General features: G+C 37.6%; 1 protein-coding gene across 3 annotated transcripts in view; it reads right to left on the reverse strand.

Annotated features, from left to right (window-relative positions):
* The window catches only part of SSBP3 (single stranded DNA binding protein 3), a 179,372-nt gene that overhangs the window by 33,660 nt on the left and 122,532 nt on the right, over positions 1–23,180 (reverse strand). For 2 of the 3 annotated variants that reach the window (XM_063297987.1, XM_063297986.1), the window contains exon 5: positions 8,667–8,756. In XM_063297987.1, the coding sequence (XP_063154057.1) occupies positions 8,667–8,756 (90 nt within the window). Of the gene's footprint in view, positions 1–8,666; positions 8,757–9,548; positions 9,633–23,180 lie in introns of those variants that run through there. The other variant, XM_063297988.1, reaches the window with a different exon arrangement.

The raw sequence follows: 23,180 nt of genomic DNA on the forward strand, positions 1-23,180 counted from the left end.
ACCTCCTGATTTATTAGTTCTGATGATTCTAGAAGGGACATGACTTTCTCTACTTGTAGATCCTCTTCTTTACAGTTATTCCTCCCAAATGATTGCAATATAATGCAACCGTTAAGATTAATTCCTTGGCGCACCCTAGTATAGAGTTAGGAAATCTGTTACCAAATAGATATTCTGTCTAAAACTTCCATAAGCCTCAAATACTATGGCCATTAGAGGGGACATCTTTGGGAATTTTTGTTCGAAGAGTCTAGTTCAAAGACTAAAGATGGCACCACAATATCCAATTAAGCAGGGCTATTTAGGGTTTTTTTTAATGATCCTCTCTTCCAAGTCCCGGGGGAAAAAGTTGAAAAGGGAAGATACTATGAATTTACACACTGAAGGCCTATAGGAATAGAACAAACGCTTCTGCAATATTCTGTAAATACATAAGGTAGTTTTCTAACCATGTGGCCTTATAAATTGGAGCTAGTTTTAGGCTATAGATATCCCAAAACACAACTTTGGATGAAAGAGAGAAAAACAAGGGAAGACAATGATCACACATATACTAATTCCAAATAAAATTAATCATCCCTATAATTTAGCTGGTTACATGCTGTTTATGCAGAACTATATATTTCACTATGCAAAGTTTACTGCAGAGAAGAGGACATGAGAGAGTACATCTTTAGATTTTTGGTCTTTGGTTCCAGAGATGGAAAAATAAATTCACAATTTAATGGGCATATGAATCTAGAGAAAATCTGGCTATTTGGGAAAATAGATAGTTGTTTTGTCCACATGTGCAATAATTCTATATCTGAAGTCAGTGGTCTAACCAGCTATATAGAAAATTCTGCAAAAAGTTTAAAAACTCTGTACTTACTATCAAATAATCTGGCTTACTTTTCAAAGAGCTCAATTCTGGGAAATTATTCAGAAACAAAAAGAAGACAACATGTTTATTTAAGCTTCTTTGAGGGATTCCAAAACCCATTTGCAGGTGGCACTGTTGAGCTGTATCAGAATACAGGAGTTCATTATATCAACCTTTGTACCTGCACAAATGAAGGAAACCCAAGCATGTTCACCAAGGTTACAGACTCATCATGGCTGATCTGCTGCTAAAGAACTCAGAAGAATTTCAGGTCAGATCTACAACAAGATACCAAAACTATGAGTCAGAACTGCCTGTTGGTTGACTGAATACTAGAGATGGATTGTTCTGTCTAGGAATGATATATACCATGGAATTGGATTAACTGGAAGACATTAATACAGAAATTTCAGAATTTGGGAAACTACCTAATTAGTTGTTTCCTCTTTTCAGTAGGCAAGCCAATCATGAACAAAGTAAATCATTTTAATTTCTTTTTTGACTTCATGACTTTCTCCTCCTTGCTCAGAACAGTCATTTTCATAATTTTAGGGAAAGAAGATAACACAAACCATTGGCAGATATTTTGCCTCTGACTGAATCCTTAAGAATTTAGGAGATAATGAGAAGTTTTGTGAGTCTCGGCCACATTGTTGCAAATCTCTCTCAGAACTGGCAGGTGAGCTCTAATAAGGCTTTTTAAAAAATGATACAAATTACTTGTGAATTAACCTGTCAGCAAATCCTCTTCTTTCAAATTCTTATCTCCTAAAATGGAAGGGGCCTGTCCAGCCAACATTTCCTTAATATACATTTCCTACTACCTTAGGATACTTCTTTCTTCAGTTTTCCCACTACATGCAGCTAGGTCCTCAAAGAACAAGGAGAAGTTTTGTTTATTCTGTCAGGTCACAATGCCTCTAATCCAACTGACTCCTAGGATTTAGGACACACACAAGATATTGGGGTTACAGTATTTAGCATACAGGCCAAGTTGCACCAAATGCTAGGCCAGAATAGCCCAAAACTCCAGTTTATGCAGCTACAGTAACCAGCTTTCCAGGTGTCACACTTTTGTTCCAATGATCTCCAGCTAATCACAGTAAAAGGGGAGACTAGGTTGGGGAGTATGATTTAAAGCAGGCTTTCTCAACCTTTTGACCCTGGAGGAACCCTCGAAATATTTTTCAAGCCTCGGGGAACCCCTGCACATTCAGGATCAAATATAGGCCAAGTTACAATATTATTATATTCATTTCATGTGCAGGCCTGTCTATATGCATTAACAGTGTTCTTAAACTAAAAACAAAGAATGTAACTTACCTCTTTAATGAGAAGTTGCCCGAATTTGAAATATTTTTTTCAATAAATCATGATCTCCCAGGGAACCTCTAGTGACCTCTCAGGAAACCCTAGGGTTCCACAGAACCCTGGTTGAGAAACCCTAATTTAAAGTAACCAGAATCTTATTATGGCAAGAAAGCCTAGTATTATATGAAGGCAGAAACTGACACAAAGGTTTGAAGTTGGAATGTTAGAGGAATGACAAGACAGAATCTGGATTTTGAGGTAACCTTCAACTTTTCTGTCCTGGTAAGTAGCTGGTTATCATTAGCTACCCACACTTGCAAGAGAAACAAAACAGAATGATCATGCAGCATAATGCACATCCTGCTTGTTGCCGATTTTCAGTAATTCTGCAATACTTTTTTCTGCAAACATTTTCAGTAACCTAACTCACTTCTAAAAGGTACAATTACAATGATCAAAACTATGTAGAACAAGAACATGTAACATACCACAAATTAAATAATAATTGCAAAAAGATGAACACTGACCAAATCTCAGATATGTCTACTAAAGTGACTTAGAAATACCATGAACAGGTTAGCAGTTATGCAAATAAATAAGTAGATCAGTCAAAGGAATCCACTCTAGCTGAAGTGAACAGGAACATGGATTATACATGGTATAACCACCTTTCTATCATCAGAATAATTTTTTTGCAATGCTTATTAGTCTACTTAGGGCAGTGAAAATAATTTTGAGCACCTACATTTCTAAGGGTTTTTCTTATTCTTATACGGGAATAAGATGTAAAAAGACTAAAATTGATTTAAAAAGAAAAAGCAGCAAAAAGTAAAACATTGAGAACATTAGTTTAAACGCAACAAAAGTATTTGTCTTACATCACAATTTTTAAACACAAAAGAGAACCTGAGTGGTTACATTACTTCCCCAGTCCCACCTCCATCAAATGAATAGGGGAGGAGAATTAGGGCATTATAATATTTCCATGTTAATTGGAATTATTCAGATATTTTGCAAAGTAGTTTATACAAAAGGACCCACTAAATGTATTTCTTAAACTACCCCAAAAAACAAATAGAGTTTCTAAAGCCAATCACTAAAAAAGCTCATAAGGTTGGTTTAACAGAGAAATCTATTTACAGAGCATATAGGATGTTTTTTTCTAAACCCTCAATACTTTGGCAGCACCTGTTCAAGCCTGTATTGGGGCTCAACATTCATGGTTAGCGGTAATCTCTGCAAGGACAGGGACAATTAAAGTTGTATGTTAAAAAGGATCTGCATGGTTGTGCCATGAACTCTGGCTGAAATGCACTGTAGAATAACTGCCCCAAATTATGTATATTCTAGGTACGGCTATGGGTTCTCACACCAAAATGGACAGCTATGCTCTTTCCATTTTCAGTATTCTAAGCAATCATGCATAAGTGAACAGAAGTGCTAAAACATTCCTGTTTTTGCCTCTGCAACCCTCCTGCATTTTGAGGCATCACCTGGGAATTCACCGTAGTTACAAACATCTTTTTTGGCAACTGCCAAAGAATATCTGAAAAACCAGTGTAAATATGGGACATCCACACGGGGATTCCTTTTTATTGCATCTGAAAGTTTCTAAAACTTAGCACGCAGGAGTTTATACTGAAACAGAGTCCTGGAGAAAACAAAAAGTTTATAGACTAGCATCTAAATCAGATATACTTGCTCAAGAAGTATCTGTGGCAACAGAGGAAACTTTGCCCTTTGAATATGGTGAAGGATCTGTTTGTAAATAACAGTGATAGGATATGAGCAGCAAAGGATTTATACAGGAGAAATAGGAAACATAATGCAAAAAAGTAGGCAACAGCCACCAAGCAGCCAGAAAAGTACATTTTTTCCTATCATACCCATGCTTCTTTTTTCCACTCTCTCCATCTTCCTTCCCTGTTCATACATTGCTTTTTCTCCTCCTTTAAGATACTGCTGAAAACTGTCAAGTGCTGGTTAAATAGCAGGTACTGATGTTTCATTTTCACTAAGAGTCAGCTCTGCCAAATAGGAAAAGGATACAAAAAATATTTGGGGGGAAAGACTCATGAAATGTTACAACTCCCAAATGAAATTATTCTGTGCCCAGCAGATCTTCCAAGCACAGTCAACCAGTCATTACCTTTAAATGGCCTGCACAGAACATGAGATTAAGCAAGGCTTTAGAAATAACATGGGCAACATATAAACTCCAAGAATGAATTCAAATTTCAAAATTAACTTGACTTGAGAAGCATGACATATAAGAACTTTTGTGAATTTCATCAGGTATGGCATATACGTGTTCATTTCAGTGTGTGTGAGTGTGTATGGCAGAAAACACAATTTAAGATAGGTTCTCATGATGAAGCACACCTATTCACTTCCAATGTACCTGAAAAATGTAATTTCTGCTACAGAATTAACCTATACCCCTGTAAGAAATCAGTCTTTAGTCATTCAGCCCTTAGTTTTCTTTCCCCTTCCATAATTTCAGTCTTGCTTTACCAACAAGATTATAAACCGATCAATAAAAGCAGTAAATAAATGTAGCTTGAATAAATGCAAAAAAAAAAAAAATTACAAGCAAAAGCTGTTAGGAACACTATTGTCTGTTCATTTCTAAGATCTCAATGCATTAGGGGGCAGTGTAGGAACACAAACTTGCTAGTGCTTTGTTATGGTGCATCTCACTAACTGCTGATGCATAGCTAACACAGCAACAGACATTGATTTATGTTCAACTTTCCATTTCATCAGAAGGATTTTTAAAATGCTACACACCAAGTTCAAAATTCAGTGGGAAAATGCATAGCCATCAAATGTTGGGCAACAAGCACAAGCACACAACCAAATGCATACTGACAGACCCAGGTCTTTTTCTTAAGTTAAGCCTACAGAGCAATGGGAGAGATGCAGGCAGTTGCAAGGAAAGGCCTACGGTTTGTGGCTGGTGTTGAATATTGGTCAGGGCCTGGCAGAGCTGCTGATTACCCACAGAGCTCCTGAAGTTACCTCTACTGGAGAAGGTAAAGCCAGCCGTTTGGTAGCAAGTCCTGCCCTTCTGGAGAAATGTGAAAGGCAGGGCAGGCAATGAAAAAAGTGGTCAGCTGATTGCAGTGGCTGCCGTTACTCCTTTACCACCATTCTCCTGCTCTGTCTGGCAGGAAGGAGAAAGAAAGTTCAGCCTGCAGGACTGTCCAGATCTGTGAGGGGAGGGGGAGTTGTTAAGGGGGCTGGTGTGTTGCCTTGAGGTTTCAAAACACTGAAACAAGCATTTGTCCTGTATTGCTGATTTTGGAACACTGGGAAAGTCAGCATATTATGCATTCTGGGTTTGACTGACAGGTATGGACAACAATATAGCCGTTCTTAATTCTTTTAAAAAGGGTTTTCACATTCTTGTGATTTTTTTTCCCTTGGAAACTGCTTAGGCAGCAACAGGCCATTATGGCTGTATTCTCGTCATCAATCTACAGACCTGCTTGACCCTGGAAAAGACACCATGAGCTGATATTTTCCTTGCCTTTGTCATAATTAAAGAGTCTCAAATAGTATTCTTTCTTAGGTCAGAAGAAACATATTGAAGTCTGAGGACTTCTCTTCTGCATGAGCGTGCTATATAGGATGTGTGATCAAGTGTGCCAAGATTACATCAAAATGGCCTATAAAAAAGACAGAAGTATCAACCTGTGCTTTGTTCCATCTAGCTGTCATGATCATAGTTAAAAGGTCATAGTCAGTGTTTATAGAATTATGCATGTTTGTGTCCCTGCTCTGTCTACAAACTTCAGTCCTTGAACTCTATCACCTCTAAACGCCAGGAGGTGTGAGTCTCTATCGCTGAAAATCTTGCCTGCTTTTCTACCCAGTTGTTGGATAGAAATCCCCATGAAAATGAATGGCTGAAAAAACTCCTATCAGGATTTTCGTAAGAGCGATGTTCCTACCTCTGTGTGCATCTAGGCACAGAGGAGCTCATCTTCCTGACTGACCTCATTTTTTGAAGGTAAATAGCACATGCTGTCAAGAAGGACAAATCCTATAGAGCAGACAATCCAGCAATCACTAGAAGACCTACATTATACAAACTGAAAGTACACTTTCAATGGCACATAACTTCAAGTGCTCTCCTTAAATTTTCCATTCTAGCAAATGACATCTATTTATATATGTATCACATATAGTATGTCTGAAATGTATCACAGGGTTAGGTAAATTACAGCATGTGATTAAATTGTAGTGTACTGTTATAGGTCCAGGGTTTTTAGCCTGTGGACACTTGCTGATATACATATTCCAAAATGGAAATGAAATGGGAATGTGGCCATTTTTACAAAATATTTGCACTTTGGTCCTTGTACTCAATCACATCCTTCATATAAAACCTAGGATATGAAGTTTGGAAAGTCTAAGAACTCACTTTTCATAGAGGGGACAGAAAGAATATTTCAACATTAGAACTCAAGTTCATGAAATGAAACTGAATAAGGGAGATTCAGTACAGAAAAAAGGAAGTGAGTCATTCCACAGTGCAAATGCTATGGAATTCACTTCCTTAAGATGAGGTGGACAGACGTGATATGTGCTGTGAGGCGCTCTCTAGATCTTTAACAACAGCACTGTTGTTATACTTAACTGAAATTTAAAAAGACAGAAATTCCTCCAATTCAGTTACTGCTTAAATTTCAGCACATATGCTGTTAAGCAAATTACTTAAAAGAGATAATGTCTGGATGCTGTTGGACTGCAATTCCCGTCATCCCTCAGTATTCACTACACTGTCTATGATAAAGGGGTGTTAAGAGTTCAACAGTATCAAGAATGGCATATATTAGCCATCCAATTTCAAACACTGGCCCGCAAACACAGACCACTGCTGAAATACTCATTAGGAAAAGGGAACAAGCTTTCATTTATTTCCACCAGTTTTTAAATAATCACTCCAGTCTTTATTTAGTATCCTAAAAATCAATAGATTTCAGTTTATCACATGTAAAACTTTCCTAAAAATATTTATTTCCCTAAAACAACAAAGCAAAAAGACATATCTACAGCTCCATCCTGAGACTTCCACAGAATTGATCATTTTACAATTCTAATGTAGGCCTCATAACACTGATCAAGCTACTGAGACTTCGTCTTACATAAATCCAGAACTCAAAAAATGTAAAATTAAAGTCACAGCTTCGACCAATGTTAATCATTTATATGAAAAAGATCTGGCTCAGTAATTCTTCAAATATAAATATAGTTACTAGAGCTTACCATCCATGTGGCTTTCTATTGCCTCTTATTAGAATGACAACCATTCCAACAGTTAAGATTTTAAACTAGGGATTCTGTGTCTAATGGTTACAGAGATGATACTACCCCTGTTCAATCATTACATTCATGTGTTCATCCAACAAATAAATACCGGTGAACAGTCCTTCCCATCTCTTAGTGGTATGGGTAATACAAGTAAAAAGACAACCCCCACACTGGCAGCATGAGCAAGCAGGACTGCTTCTATGTCAGCTGGAGTCTTGAAAAAGGCTCGTGAAAACTACACCAAATTACAAGAAGCAGTGTTAAACTGAGCTCCACTCCTTCTCAGATACCATGATTTCAAAACCCACATCATCATCATCATCACCACCACCTCAAAACCCTCTGCTTAATTCTTCTTCAAGAACTGATGTTCAAGCACATTGGGAGTTAGCAATTCCAAAAGCAGATCATCATATTAACTGCTGAAAATCCTCTGAGTGTGCCTATGCAAATAATAGGCAAATAGTTGTAACATGCAAATTAACTCTCCAACCCAGCCAGATTGATCCTTCTGAATGACACAGTTTGCCCAACCCACCCAAGAGGGCAGACCATTTTGAGAACGAAAAACAATGTTAAGAATTGCATTTGCTTTAAAACAGCTTTAGCTATCCTTGTTTTTGTTGTTTTTATCTTGGGCCTCTGTCACATCAGGTTTTGCTCACAGATCTAATAGCAAGAATTCCATGCAGCTAACAGCAAACTTTACTATGAGAAAGGAGATGGAGAGAAAAATAAGTTCAATCCCCAAAAGCAGCTCTGTAATATTTTATTTCTCTCTTGTTGCCAAAACTCTGCAGTTACGGACCAGTCTGGATAAGCTTCTGTCTGTGGCTAAAGTTTAAGTTGGTTTTGCCCAAAGAATTCAATGACAGCAGTTAGAAAAAAATCAAGTGGTTAACCAGAAGGGAAAAAGAAGAATGCATATCCTGAATGCTCTGTATTACACTCAGTCCTGTCATGATCAACATATATCTCATTCATTCCAAAATAGCTTTGTAATGGGTTGAACTGAAATAAAAGCAAAAACTAATATTGCTTTCCAGACAAGTGGAATCTATCACATAAACACAATTCCAGAACTAAGGATTAATAAAACAAACAAGCAAACAAACAAAACCACCACAGAAAGATACCAGTTATTCACATAAAGATCAGGAGAATTAACCCTTACCTGAAAGAAACCAGGAGGAATGGGTCCTCCGGGCATTCCATCATTTGGAGGAATGTTTCCAAGTACTGGACTTGGCGCTGCAGCTGCACTCTGTAAACAAACAAACAAATATACAATGATACATACATTTATTTGACACTGGTTTGAGGTCAGTGTAAAAGACATCAGTACATGTTTCATGTCTCCACTGTAATGTATTACCGACAACCAACCCTATTATTATCAAGGCTACCCAAAGAAAAAGAAACTGTATTGTAAAATGGTGCCATTAAAATGAATGAAATGTCAATGGCTGTCATTCAGTATGACGTGGAACTGAGAGGCTGTTTCAATACTCACTCTTACGGATCTGTCACCAAAACTGCAGAAGTTACTACAAAAGCTTCCAAAACTACTCAATTTTTGTATAATTCTGAATATACTCATGGACAAAGAGGATGGTAAATTCCTATCTTTCAGCATAGAAATCTTGGCTGGCTTGGGAATTCTGGGAGTTGAAGTCCACACATCTTAAAGTTGTCAAAGTTGAGAAACATACTGCTTTAGAGCATCTCTTATACTACAGCCATTCATCTAGCCTGGTTCAGGAATCATGACATTTAGGCATATTCCTTCTAATGAAACAATTTTTTTAAATGGTCACTTCATAATTTAAGAGATGGTTGCCAACATCACATTTCAAGAACCTCACTTTCAGTTAAAGAAAAAACTCACTAAGCTCTGTCGTTCAACTAAGGACTATACCACCAAAACCTAGAACATAACCTAAAAGTCAGGAGAGCTAAATATTTAACCTGCCATGCTTACGGAGCAAAATGGCTATGCTTAATATTTAAAGCCAAGCCAAGGAGATAAAAGAGGGATGCGTGTAAACCTTTCTACCTATTTTCTCTGTATGCTCTTCCCTTCTTTCAAAAGCCCCGAGCAGCTTTTGGCTACTACATCATAAGGAAAGTTGTACGGTAGGCACAAAGCCTTTAGTAGTCAATGTCCTCATTTGATCTCTGGCAGTATTTTATGTGGTTTATGTGGGATTTGCAGGAAAAGTTTACTGATTAACTGGCCCTGATATAATGTGCTCATCTGAACTGGAAAGAGAGAGGATAAAGGTGCTTTGCTAGCTAAACCAGGAAGTCAATAAACTAATCATGAACAAGTGAACAAAAACACCTTTACTTAGTGATTCCTAATTTCAGCATAAGGGACATAAGCTCTATTTGGGCATTATGCAAAAAGGGCAGTACACAGTTGTGCCCCTCCAAAGGTCATCCTGTGGTGTCAGTTAATAGTCAAGCTATTACCCTCCCCAAGGCAGACAGTTGGGTTATGCATGCAAACTTCTTTTAACTGACCTCACAGCACATCTGGATGAAGCTGCCCATGAGACAAGGGTACTCATTTTCATAATGCGGAATGAGAACACACATATGCTTATGCAATATACAAACAGGCTTTGTCCAGATCAGCCCTATCGCTTTTAATAATCCAGCTCAAGTTTGCATGATCTGATGTAGATATTCAATTATCAACATATTCTTGCTTAACAAAATTAATTATTGTTGATTCTTTCATTTTCTCTTTTTCAGGGGGTCAGGGGATAAAGAGAGAGAGCCAGTTTGGTGTAGTGGTTTAAGGCATCCGGCTAGAAACCGGAAGACTGTGAGTTCTAGTCTCATCTTAGGCACAAAGCCAGCTGGGAGACCTTGTGCCAGGCATACCGTCTCAGCCCTGAGAAGCAGGCAATGGCAAACCACTTCCGAAAACTTGCCAAGAAAACTGCAGGGACTGGTCCAGGCAGTCACTAGGGGTCAACAATGACTCAAAGGCAAAACAACACACATGCACGGAACAAAATGCTAAGCAAGACAATGTCCAGGGCATGAAACAAAAATTGTGGCTGAAGGGGAAGGTGAAGTTGTTTTAACAACACCTACGGTACATTAAAACAGCAGCAAGACTAAAGAAATAAACATCAAATGTCCATTCTCAAATCATCAGTCCACTTCAATCTTTCACCTATGGAAACCAACTAGAGATTTATGAAATTAAAATTTGACAAAATGGATTTCATTTGAAATGCAGATTTCTCTATTGCTGAGTATAGACTTTAATATCTCTGCCAGTTTACATTTTGAGCAACCAAGTCACATATATAACTAGCTGGAGAAAAACAAAAAAAGAAGATAAGCCATGGGTGATGAAATGCTGTTTGTCAAACCTGAAAAATAGGCTATGTTCTGATAATGTTTCAGTTACTCTGCTATAGTTTTTCTTTACTGTCCCCAACTTTGGCACTGTGTATTTTTAATGAAAACATTTTAGTTACTCAATTTTTTTATGAAAATATTTTTGCCAATAGTAGATTCCTCTTTTTGATCTGGAAATAAAAGTCTATTTTTGATCTGGAAGTAAAAGTCTACTAAGCCCAAGATAGTGATAAATAGAAATATCTGTATAAAAGACCCTCACATGAAAAAATAGGAAAAATTTACATTACAGCTTTATATTTTCAGAAGGGATTGCTTTAAAACACTTCAGTAATAAATTTTACAAAGGAAAACTTATCTATTCTGAATACAATCAAGAATGAGTTAGCAAAGACTTGATGAAATAAATGATTTAGTTATGACTAATGTTTGAAAGATTGTAAAACTGTGACCAGAATCACATCATGGATTGTATCTCCACTGATCACAGGCAACAGCCTTATCAATACTACATTTAATTTAATCAGCAGTCTACTGACTCATCACTGTTGAAGAATGTGAATAGCAAAAAGATTTCTTTTATATAATAATCTGAATAGGGGAAATCCCTCTTTGATTGTAATGATTTCTTGTTTTATAGCCTTGTATTTAAGAGCTGGCCTAGCAGCCACTGGGAAGTGGGGATTGCATGAAATGTCTACATGGAATCAGCAGGCCAATGAAATATGTGATAAAATGCTCCACAACTTTCTTGTTCTGCAGTTAGGACCGGTCAACAAGCTAATAGCAAAAAAATGATCCAGAGGGCTAGTTCTGTTAATCTTTTTGCAGCAAAAACAATGAAGTATCTTGCAGCAATCTAACAGTTACTCTAAGCTTTGGTAGATTACAGTCCTCTCCATCAGATGCACAGAGTATGTTTCTGAGAAAGGCAATTCCCTGTTTCTGTGCTAGCCCCAGTAGACCATGAAACCTTTTTGGCAGGTTAGCAATTTTTTGTGGGCTTATCTATAAAGCTTTAATGAACATAACTTCCAACATAGCCACATGAAATTCATTGAAAGCCACATTTAAATTCCACTGAATCTTATCATATGACTATCCTATAACACAGGAGAATCTGCATAGGAAGATGTCACAACGAAAGACATATGGAACTACCACTCTGTACCTTGTAAGTCTCAGTTACAACAGACCCATCAGCAGTATTATCAAATGTATTTCATCTTCACCAGAAATGCTATATTTTAATGCTGTGACTCAAGAAAGTTTTGTTATGATGATGCAAGGTGCTTTTCCCCTTTAGTTATAAATTATAGCATGGCATTTCTTTTTTAAAAACTTAAGTAAAGGTGAACTGCTATCAATTATTACTGATACAACACAATGACACTAACAACAGTATCTTAAGATGCATAAATTTAACAAGGTCTTCGAAAAAAAATGAAACCACCTTTCAGTTTAAAATCCAACAAAATGTTGCCAGATTGCAATGAGCCAGAAATCCCAGTCTGCACATGAGAGTCATATTAGCTGTTGAACAATTTTGAACGAAGAAGTTTGATACTGAAAATAGCTCCTTGGGACAATCATTTCTTTATGAATCTTGAAGAAGCATTAATAAGTATCCTATACGCAATCTCTGTTTCCACATCATATGCACATGCTTCTCAGGTTCTGGTAACTATAGCTGAAATTACTATATTCTGGAAAAATTATCTTTGACTTACCATTAAGATCGATATAGAAAAATATGGGACCATCTTCTGATGAAAAAATGACATAAAAATTCTAAACTTTCAGCTAAATTTGATTTGTTTTAAAAAAATTAATATATATTTCTGACAAATATTACACTCGATAAATGCCAACTGGTGTTGACATGCTTTTTTTTAAAATCTAGGATCTTATGTTATATAAATTATGTGATTTCCCCCCCCCCCATTACATAGTTATTTATCCTTATTTTTTAATTGCAAATAGCAAAGCAAAGCTAAAACCTACTTAAAATAAACAAACATTTACTAAGAAGGCTGTGCCTAAGTTGTTTTTCTAAGCCTGATATAACAGAAGACAAACAAGAAGCAAAGAAAGAGTTCTTCCTTTTCACTCTGTGTAATCATTTCATAGCAGAAATGAGAGGACAAGAATTAATGCTTTATTATTTGCAGAATGGACCTCAGTAAGTGCTCTTGGGTTACAAATGGAATAATCCTAATCAACATATACAATACTAATGCAATTCAACAAGCAGATCCCTCCCTTTTCAGTTCTTCAAAGAAGTCCCCCTAAAAACAGCTGCCTGCTTAAATGGGAGGATGTGGTGGCCAAAGGAAAAAAAAATCATACTTGTCCCCCACCTTCTTGAGTTTCCTTGTACTTTCCCCAACCATTTGCAGCCACTTCAAAAGTCTCCAGCTGGGTTAACATTCTTTGGAAATGACTGCAAAAAAAAAAAGTGCCAGTGTCTCTACTGGTCCCAATAAATAATCTTCTCCCAAATCAACACAACTCAAGATGCCAGCAGATTCTGCATAAAAATTGAAGACTTAACTTAAGCAGACCTCTTAAAAGATCTGTTATTTGCCTTTCCAAATCTGGTGCCCTCTAGATTATAACTCCTATCATCCCCATATAGCCATAAAACAGCACTGGAAATATTATGAGTTGCAATCCAAAAGATCTGGAGATCACAAAATTAGGAAAGCCTGGGATGTATTTTGATGGATTCTTTTTTTCCTGCCTCCTTATTAGGTACAACAGAAGCCTGAACACTTTTTTCCTCTAGCAGTCGGGGGGGATGGGGTGAGAGAATGCTTTTTCTTTGGATTTTTAAAGCGACATTATAAATTCAGGACTTGCCTACCGTGGAATACTAATGGATGGCAAAGAGTAAAACGGTATATCACAAGCACAAAGGAGGGAATGCAGATCAAGCATGGAAAGGATCCTATATACTGAAATAGAGGATGTGAGAAGTATGTGAAACACTATATTAAATTATTGACATCCCCTCATCCCCTCCCCAGCTATCTGAGCCAATATGTTTTTTAAAGGTAATGAAGGACATTAACCAACTAGGAAAAATAAATTAATAAGCCATTTCTAGTTCTTTTTATGCATCATAAAATTGAAAACTAGGGAAAAAGTGTAATTTTTCTCTTCTTCACATGGTATCTTAAGAGCAAAAAAAGTCTGAAATAGACACTGAATATATTACAACTTCTCTTTTAAGTAAACTAATTTTACTAATGAAAGTATATACAGGATCTAGCTCTAAACTGCAGTACACCCAATTATATTTATTAAAAATAAAAGCTCTCTATCACATAATGTGCTGCTCATCCAAAGACAGGAGGCACTGCAATAAAGCTGCCAGCCAATATTTTATTTTTTCAGGGGATTTCCAGCATACTATAATCTCTTGCTGGTGAGCTTCCCAGAGTTAAACAGATCCCTAAAACAGCTTACAATAATGCAATTCAGACATTCTACTATTTTACAACCCATCTAACTGTCAAAGAAAAAAATACCCTACATACTGTATTTAGCAATGCTATTTATATATGCAAACTTGTGTATACCTTCAAAGGATACAGATTTTTTAAAAAGCTGAATGTACAAGCTATGCTCTCTTTATCCACAATGGGATAAAACTCACCATGGATATGCAGCCAAGCTGTGGCAAAAGAAATGCAAGTTATCATAGTCCCTTTTGTGGTGTGTACAACCTCTCAGTTTGGACATATCACAGACGCAACAAGACATCTGTTACATTTCCTGGCTGGCCTGGAATGCCCTTCACAGTTGCCAGTTGGAATGCTGGGTACTATGCAAAGCTCTTCTGGCCCAGGCATACTTCCCATCAAATCATGGAGTTATTTTTCCAAGATACGCACATGTCAATTTGACATACACATTGTGACACTTGGTTGGAAGTTAATAATTAAAGTATCCACCAGTGCCCTGAACAGAACGCAAGGGAAGAATTGTATCTACCAGACTCGATGAATTATTTAGAAGCCTGCCGTGTGGCATTGTCTCTCTCTGTAACAACCCTCCTTGTTTCATCCTCCCAACAGTAGCTCATCTGTGATAGAAAGAGCACAACTTGTGAGCTCAGGGAACTTTCTGCAACTCAGGTGCAAACTATTCTTACCTTAACTAACACTACTGTGTGCAATATCAGGAGACTTCAGCCAGCCTAGCAGTGAGCTGTTTTTTTACAATATTAAACTTCTACTTGATTGTTACTCTTTAGAGCTACTACCAGGTTAGGCTTCTCTCCAGAATGGACCAACATCAGGCCAATCCCATGGGCAGTGACATCATAATAATCACTTATCCTTGTTCTAATAGAAGAGTCTTCAATGTTTTTCTCTCCACCTTCTACATTTATCATATTAACGGGATATCTGTTTCTGAGGTTCAAACAAGAGTCAGGATGTCAAGAATGCGACTAAATTTTAGATGGACTAAAAGACTTCCTAGGATCTGGGCCAGAGTAAAGAAATTGCTGACTGACCATAAGTTTTGTCTTGCTTGTCAAAGGTTGTCAAGGTGAATAAAGAATGGTGATACCTGGGCCAAGGTAGAGGAAAACCTAGGCACAGAATTCAGGTTACAAGAAGTAATTAGCTGAATTATTATATTTTTCTCTCACTAATAAAAAAATATTTTCCCCTATGAATAAATCCAATAAAAAATTAAGTACGTACAGTATGTGGGAGAGGGAAGAGAAGTCAAACCTATAAAGAAGAAATGTTAAATGGACAAAGAGGGAGTTGTATGATATTGAGGAAAGATGCCCAAAGACAGCCACAATAATGGGTTGAGAGAAGTTTAAGTCCATACATTTTTTATTGGATAAAATTAGTAGTCCAATAAGATCCTATCCCACATTTTACCATTATATTGTATGGAAGACAAAGACTGTGCAACAGTTAAGCAGCTAAGTACAATTAGCAAGACTTCTGTGCTGCTGTGATCATTATCAGCTTACATACACATGTGGTTTCCACTTATCTAGTTACTTTCAAAATGCTTTGCCAACTTCCTCCTACTGCTCATTCATTGAATGTGCAGCATTCTCATTCTTACCCACAAACACATATCCATATGTCACTGTATGGAAATGGAAAATTATTTTCATTTAAAACAGTTTTATACACGTAACATCTCTTCTAACATGATTATTATCCATAGAGCTAAGTACACCAACAGTGATGAACCTCCTTGCTATAAAGTTGTGTTGTTTCATAGGTAGTCCACAATTACAATACCACTGTCTGCAACAGGGAAAACTTCGTGTATGACCAAGCACATAGCATGACTTCACAGAGCAGCTACTCTAGGCTATTCACATGGTGAGTTCTACACCTAAATGCTTTTGTTTCTAAAAGCCGAGTTCATTAAAAAAACAAAAACAAAAAAACCCCAAACTACTAAAACTAAAAATGAGGATGTCCAAGCACTGCTTTAATGGGAGTTTCCAAAAAAAACTTTGGGAGCTTTAAGGCAGGGGTGGGGAATCTGTGGCTCTTCAAATGTTACGGAAATAGAATCTTAACAACTCTGGCTAGCATAGTAACAGGAAAGGCTGCTGGGGCCACTGGTTTCCTCCTTATTCTTGCCCTTGAGAAACTAAATCTCTATGTAAGCTCACACAAGTGGTAAGATAAATACCAGTCTTGATGCTATTGATGATGGAGGAAGGGGAAGGGATTCTGCAGCTTTGATTATGGACTCCCTCTTTATGTTCCTGAAATACAATGCATCTAAAGTTTCAGTCAAGGCACAATTGTAATTCACAAATTAAAGGCTAATGAAATAGAACCAGGAATGTGTTATATAGTAACACTTCTATAATTTTTCAGTACTGTTAGGTACATTTTAATGCATCAGTGGATTATTAGCAACATCTTCAAAACTCATTTGTGTTGCTCAAAGGTCAAACTTATACCAATACGACCAAGCAAGCCCAATAAATAGTTTCATTATTATTAATGCGGTACCCTAAAACCTCAGCAGTGATTGCAATCAGCACACCTGGTGGAGTTACTACACTTCTGGGAAATGCCATTAACTTGGGATACAGCTTAGCATCTGCACATGTGGGAAGTGTGACAGATTTCTGTAGAATAGGAAGCAAGGTTCAGACTGTTATAACTTTGCTCTAATTGCAAGTCCATCACTGGACAGTTCCCAATACTTACTGATTATATTTTAAAATCAAACTGGCACAGAAAATGATGAAAACCTGGATGGATGAATTCAGCTTCCAAACGGAGACATGCAGTCAACACACCGGCTTGGTATACTCCAGCAGATGCCGTCTAAGCCTTTAAATCGCACACTAATTGTGCTAATTGAGCTAACAGTCGCTGTTTCATCTCCCAGCCCTGAGTCAACCAGCATCTTCTGGTACTGCTATAGAGATCCAAGCTGTTGGCTTTAGTGGTATTTTGTCAGCCATTAAATGATTCATCAGAGTCATTAATTGATTTATTACTGCTGCCTGCAACTATTGCTTTGCAAATAAAGAATGATGTAGATCGCAATGCAGAAAAAGCTGAACAACACAACCCAGTTCAGAACCAGATGCTTAAACTATGTAAGTTCAACACCAAGGGTAAAAAGAAGATATGAAGAGCAAAACAATAAGGTGAAGGGAAAGGATGAGGTGATGTATTCTTTTTTTCTATATAAAAATGTTGACTTGCTAGAACGTGCTGCAGTATTCAACCTTAATGTTCTAAGGCATAGAAAAAGCTTCCTGAGCAGTCTAACAGTCAACAAATCCCAACTAATGCTCATTTTCATTTCTTAGGCAATTCCAAAATTGGAAACAAAATATTTTTAAAAATGCAGCAACAGCTGAAAACAGCTTGGCGTGGGAGGAAAGCACAACCAGGTTTCAAGACATTTGTATTCCAAGAAATGATTTGATTTTAGTGATGCTTTCACAGCTAATTTCTCACTAAGACTTGCAGACAGTTGTTACATGCAACCAGATAATGAGACTCATCTAATGAAGAGAAGGGTGCCTCTTCCTTCCAAATTTGGTGAAAGCAACTATTTATTTATCTATTTATAACATTTATATGGCCATCCAATACAACAGTTGACTCTGGGCAGCATTAAAAAAAGTCAGCAAGACATACAAATCCATTAAAAAAAAAAGGCAACACAATACATTGAAAACCATGGTGACCAGATTAAAATGTACTGCAACTCAACAACTGGGACTCAGCTCATCTGGACTCAAAGGGCCAAGTTTTGACAGCCTTTCTAAAGGCCTGCAGGGTCAGGACCAACTGTGTATTGGAAGGTGGATGATTCCAGAAAGCAGGTGACATTGTCCCAGTGAGGGGAACCTGATAGAAATTATTCATTGGTGGAAAAGCACGGGTTGATCTACAGTCAGACTCTTTCAGACAGAAATCTCTAATGTTGCTGCCTCAATCTGCTGCTGTCTAAGGGGGGTGAACTGCAACTCACATCTTCTCCAGGCAACACTGGTAGATGAGTATACTAATGACATATACCAGGCTCATATACATCCTCCTTTGTGTATTCACAGTGGAAACAGACTTTTATTAAGACCAGACACATGCCATTTGGTCAATTCATACACATTTTTGCAGATGTGAACAATTTATCCCACCTCAGGGTCTATATTTGCCAGAGGTGGAGAGGAATCCACTAAGAACTGAGCAGCTTGGAGAAGGAAAAACACTTCAAAAATATAATCTTGCTAATTCTTGCAACAAGCCTGTAAGGTAGATCAGTATTCAGAGACTACTCCTAAGTTAATGGCAGAGCCATCATTCAAACCAGGATCTTCTGAATTTACATCTGAGTCTTTTAAACTAGTAAGCCAGACAGCTGGAGTCAACAGTCAAATATTTAACTACAACTTAAAGCCTTCCAATTTTTTTTTAAACCTGAATTTCAAAATCTTACCCAGAACATGCATTTGTCTGCATAATCATGATATTCAATGGCTGTACTGTAATTTAGACAACACATATTATGAGAAAGAGCAAGCTTGTTTCAAGGCGTGCTGTCACCCTAGGAAAACCCTTCTTGGAAGCCTCTCTCTGGGACTGCAACATGTAAGTCAGGCCAAGTCCAATCCCTTCTGAAAAGCCTCAAGCTTGACAGGGGCCAAGAAAGAAGCCGCCTTACGCCTGCCCTACTCCCCATGATGCAGAAGGAGGAGGTATCACTAGGCAGTGATGGAGCAGACTGTGATCCGACAAGGAGTACCATTTCTGAAGGCTGCTTCACTTACTTCAAACTCCCTAAAAGCACCCCACAAAATAATATAAAAAAGGAGTACCCTTGAAAAGGTTTTGTTTAGTCATTTCCTGAGTTAGTATTTCAACTTCCTACAATTTTAATATGCAGGTTAATAATCAATAAATATAATTTACATATAGGTGTGTGCATACTGTATACACATTTATTGCATATGTGGGCCATGACCCCAAAACAGTTTAATCAGGATAGTATAAATGGAATCTAGTTAGGTTTTCTGAAGCATGTCATTTGCACAACGTCTATAGCACTGGTATTCTAGTTTGAATTAAATGAGCAAACTCAGTAACAATGCAACTGCTAAAGAGAGATGGAGGATGGGCTAGGAAGAAGGTACTGCACTGTTAAACATTTTAAAAATGTCCGGAAGGCTTGAGTTACAATGCCACCATCCTCACCCAGTTCTGACAGTGTTTTGGAAAAGTATCTGGAGTGTGTCATTCCAACAGAACACAGTGATGTAATCTCCACAGGAATAGTTACTGTGCTCTTTTATCTCACACCTCACCACTAGCGTGATTTACACATAGGCTGACCCGGGCCGTTTCATGGAAGACAAACAGCAGCTCACTCTCTAGCTTCAGATTAGTATGAAAACAATTTGTCTTTGCTTACACAGAAGCCCTACTCGCTGGAAACCAGCCAAGAAAAAGAAAAGAGAAAAAAGATCAGGCTTCTAAACTATTCTGAAACCAGCTTTCCCTGTATTATGCTTATGCTTCAGTTATAGCTCATAGTGTTGTCCTTTAATCCAAGTAGGAAGAGGAAAGGATCTGACATACAGAATAACCAGCTGGATCTGGGATGGAAAGGAGGTTTTGGAGGGACCGTATGAAAACTGAAAGTGTTGTCTCTAAAAACACTCCACTTTCGGGTTATTTATTGTTTCTACAGTCCCTTTAAAAAGTCCTTTACTAGAGTATTTTATGTAATCTTTATAACTACTTTGTGAGATATGTTAGCCAGAAGAAGAATGACTTGCTAAAAACCAGACAATGAATTTTAGAGGAAGAGGCAGATGAATTATTATATTCTGCACCACTGATCCATATTTTACCTAACAGGTCTACTATGTAAAGATCATACAACTGTCAAATTCAGGAAAGGACATAGTATAAAAGTCTCTAGAGTACAAACATTTCCATCTGAGATATTTTTGGAAACGGTTCCCTTTTATTTTCCTTTACTTCTTAGTTTGGAGCTGAGATGCCCCACAATTAATGTGCGAGGGAAAATTATGCAAACTGACTAGTTCATTGGAACCAGGGCAAAACCCAGAAAGCTGCCTTTCAACTCCACTGCTAAGTGGCATGACTGCTAAATGAAATATCACGTGACTGTACTGACTTATGATGTCTGTTCCAGCGACGGTTGTTAGGTGCAACATCACATGACCGCGACTTGCAACTTCCTGCTGGCTTTCCCATTGACTTTGCTTGTTGGAAGCCGGCTGTGAAGCTCACAAATGGTGATCATGTGACCGGTGGTCACTGTGACCACCATAAATGTGTGCCAGTTGCCAAGTGTCCAAATTGCAATCATGTGACCATGGGGATGCTGTGATGGCTGCAACTTCGAGGACTGGTCATAAGTCTCCTTTTTCAACACCGTCATAACTTAGAGTGGTTGCTGAATGAGTAGTCACTAAGTGAGGACTACCTGTATCTGCTGGAAAATACAGCACACCTCCTCAGGAAGTTAGGTACATGCTGACTAGAGAGAAAGGCCTCAGATATTAAATGCCCTTTCCGGAGAACTTTGTCTATCGACAACTCTGATGTTTTCTCAGCAACAGGCAGTCATTTTACCTCTGCACGCATTTAAGAATGTGTTAAAGCTTTGCTGAATTTTAATTCTGTTTGCCTTACTTTCAATAATTCTGTTTTCATTTCATGTTATCATATTTGGTTTTAACTGCATATCGCACTCTAACAGATCCCCTGCAATGGCTCATAAATGGATTAGAACATAATAAATAATGAATCCCAACATCCCCAGGTATTCCAAGTATTGCACAAAGAGATAAAAATAAACCTTCAAGCAGTGCTGCTAGGAATAGACCTCCAAGTAAGCCAGAGGCCCCACACCTCAGAAGACACCCCCACACTTCCACTGAGTACCACAGTTCTTTCTTTCTTAAGTTCAGCAGAGGTCCTACAACTTTCCTCCCTTTAAAATCCCCTCAAGTAATGAGAATGCTAGGCATGACTGCAACTTTGATTTGTAGCACAAACTTTTTGAGAAAGTTGAAAAAGGTCTCATACTGGCTGGTAATTCTGGGAGCTCTAGGCCCAAGACTTTACAAACTCAAATGGACAAAGCAGTGTTAAATATGGCTGTGCGGCATTCCAGCTTCAAAGGCAAAAAAAAAAAAAAAAGGTACTTTGGAGCACGTGGAGGCAAGTTCTTACATCCAACACATCTCTTCCTTGGATGGGGCAGCAGCTGTGGAGAGCAGTCATGTGACTCCAGGATGACACAGCTGTTTCAAGAAATTGCAGTCATGTGCTCTATTTGTCCCCTTTGCACTGTAATACCTTTATCCTTTTGAATCAAAAACAGTGCACGGTCCTAAAGTTAAACTGTGGAATTGGAAGAATAAGACGATCTCATGGATGCATTACAACTGCACAAAGAAAAGCTACAACAAAAAGGACTGAATATTTAGCGGATGATACTAAGAGGATTGCACCCTTTTCATTTTATGTCGAGAAATAAAATATTCCTTTCAGTCACAGGATAAAAAAATGTATCCACATACTCAAAAAAATTAACTTCCTAAATAATAACAGATATCAGCTTGTTGGCTACACACTGTAGGCAGCTACTTTGGTTTGTCCAGAATCATCACTATGCTAATACAATGCATAATTTAAAAGATCTATCTATCTATGAAAAGTATTTGCATGTAAATATTATGTTTCCACTTTACAATATTTTATATGTGCTCAGAGACCAATATAGTAATACTGTCATAGAATGCAAACAGACTTTGGTAAACTGCAGGGGACAGGCTAAAATACCACTGGTTCCTTTGTGAAGTATGCTCAATTTACAGCTTGAAAAAGTGTTTTATCTCCTAACCACCTGCTTTGCTCAACCTGAGATCAGATCCAATTCATGTAACTTCTCATGTATCACCTCCAGAAAGAAAGGCTCTTCAAGCCACATTCTCCTCTTGGCTACACATGTGGGACCTCCCTGGTGCCTTCAATAAACTTAGCCTGCTGCATTGATTGATGTCAATCTTGTGCAAGAAACACAACAGTTATTTAAACTGAGCTTGCTCCTCAGTATTAGTACTGTAAAAGCAGCGTTATTCAGCCCTGTTTTTTCTTAAAGTCCTTTAAAAAAACTGAACATAACAAATAGGACCAAGCATTAATAGGGCAGATGACAACTACCCACCATGAGAACCTAGATGTGAGGTTTAAGTCCAAAATTAATAGTTCATTAAATAGACTCAGAAAGAAGTAAAAGACAGAAAGACAACCTTAGCAAACCATTTTATCATTTGGACAATATAATCTCACCTACAACATAAAAGTTAAGAGAATAGACTAACTATTAAAACAGAAAAGACTCTAGAAGGAACGATTCTTAGATTATCTAGTAGTTAACATAGAATACAAAGAGGAAGATAAGATTTATACAGTGCTAACGCCTGTCAAGAATACTGAAATTTCATTTCAGATTCCACAGCATTAAAGGAGATCTTTGTCATGTTGTTCTACTTCTCAATCCAACTGTAGACTTGTAAAGTGAAGAACTGTTGTAATCATTCTTCCACGTATCCCAATCTGGTTCATGCTGTTTAAATCCAGTACCGTTACTATAATCATGAAACATAAAAGCCAGGAGCTCCTGTCAAAGTTTGTGTCCACAGCTTCTGACAAGATTTATGGTACCAAGTCTGATTAATCAACCTACTTAAATGACTTTATGTTTCTGAGCAGCATTAACAATTGGCCTGTTTGGCAAAAGC

Source organism: Candoia aspera, chromosome 3, assembly GCF_035149785.1.
Source record: "Candoia aspera isolate rCanAsp1 chromosome 3, rCanAsp1.hap2, whole genome shotgun sequence".
NCBI classification, from domain to species: Eukaryota; Metazoa; Chordata; class Lepidosauria; order Squamata; family Boidae; genus Candoia; species Candoia aspera.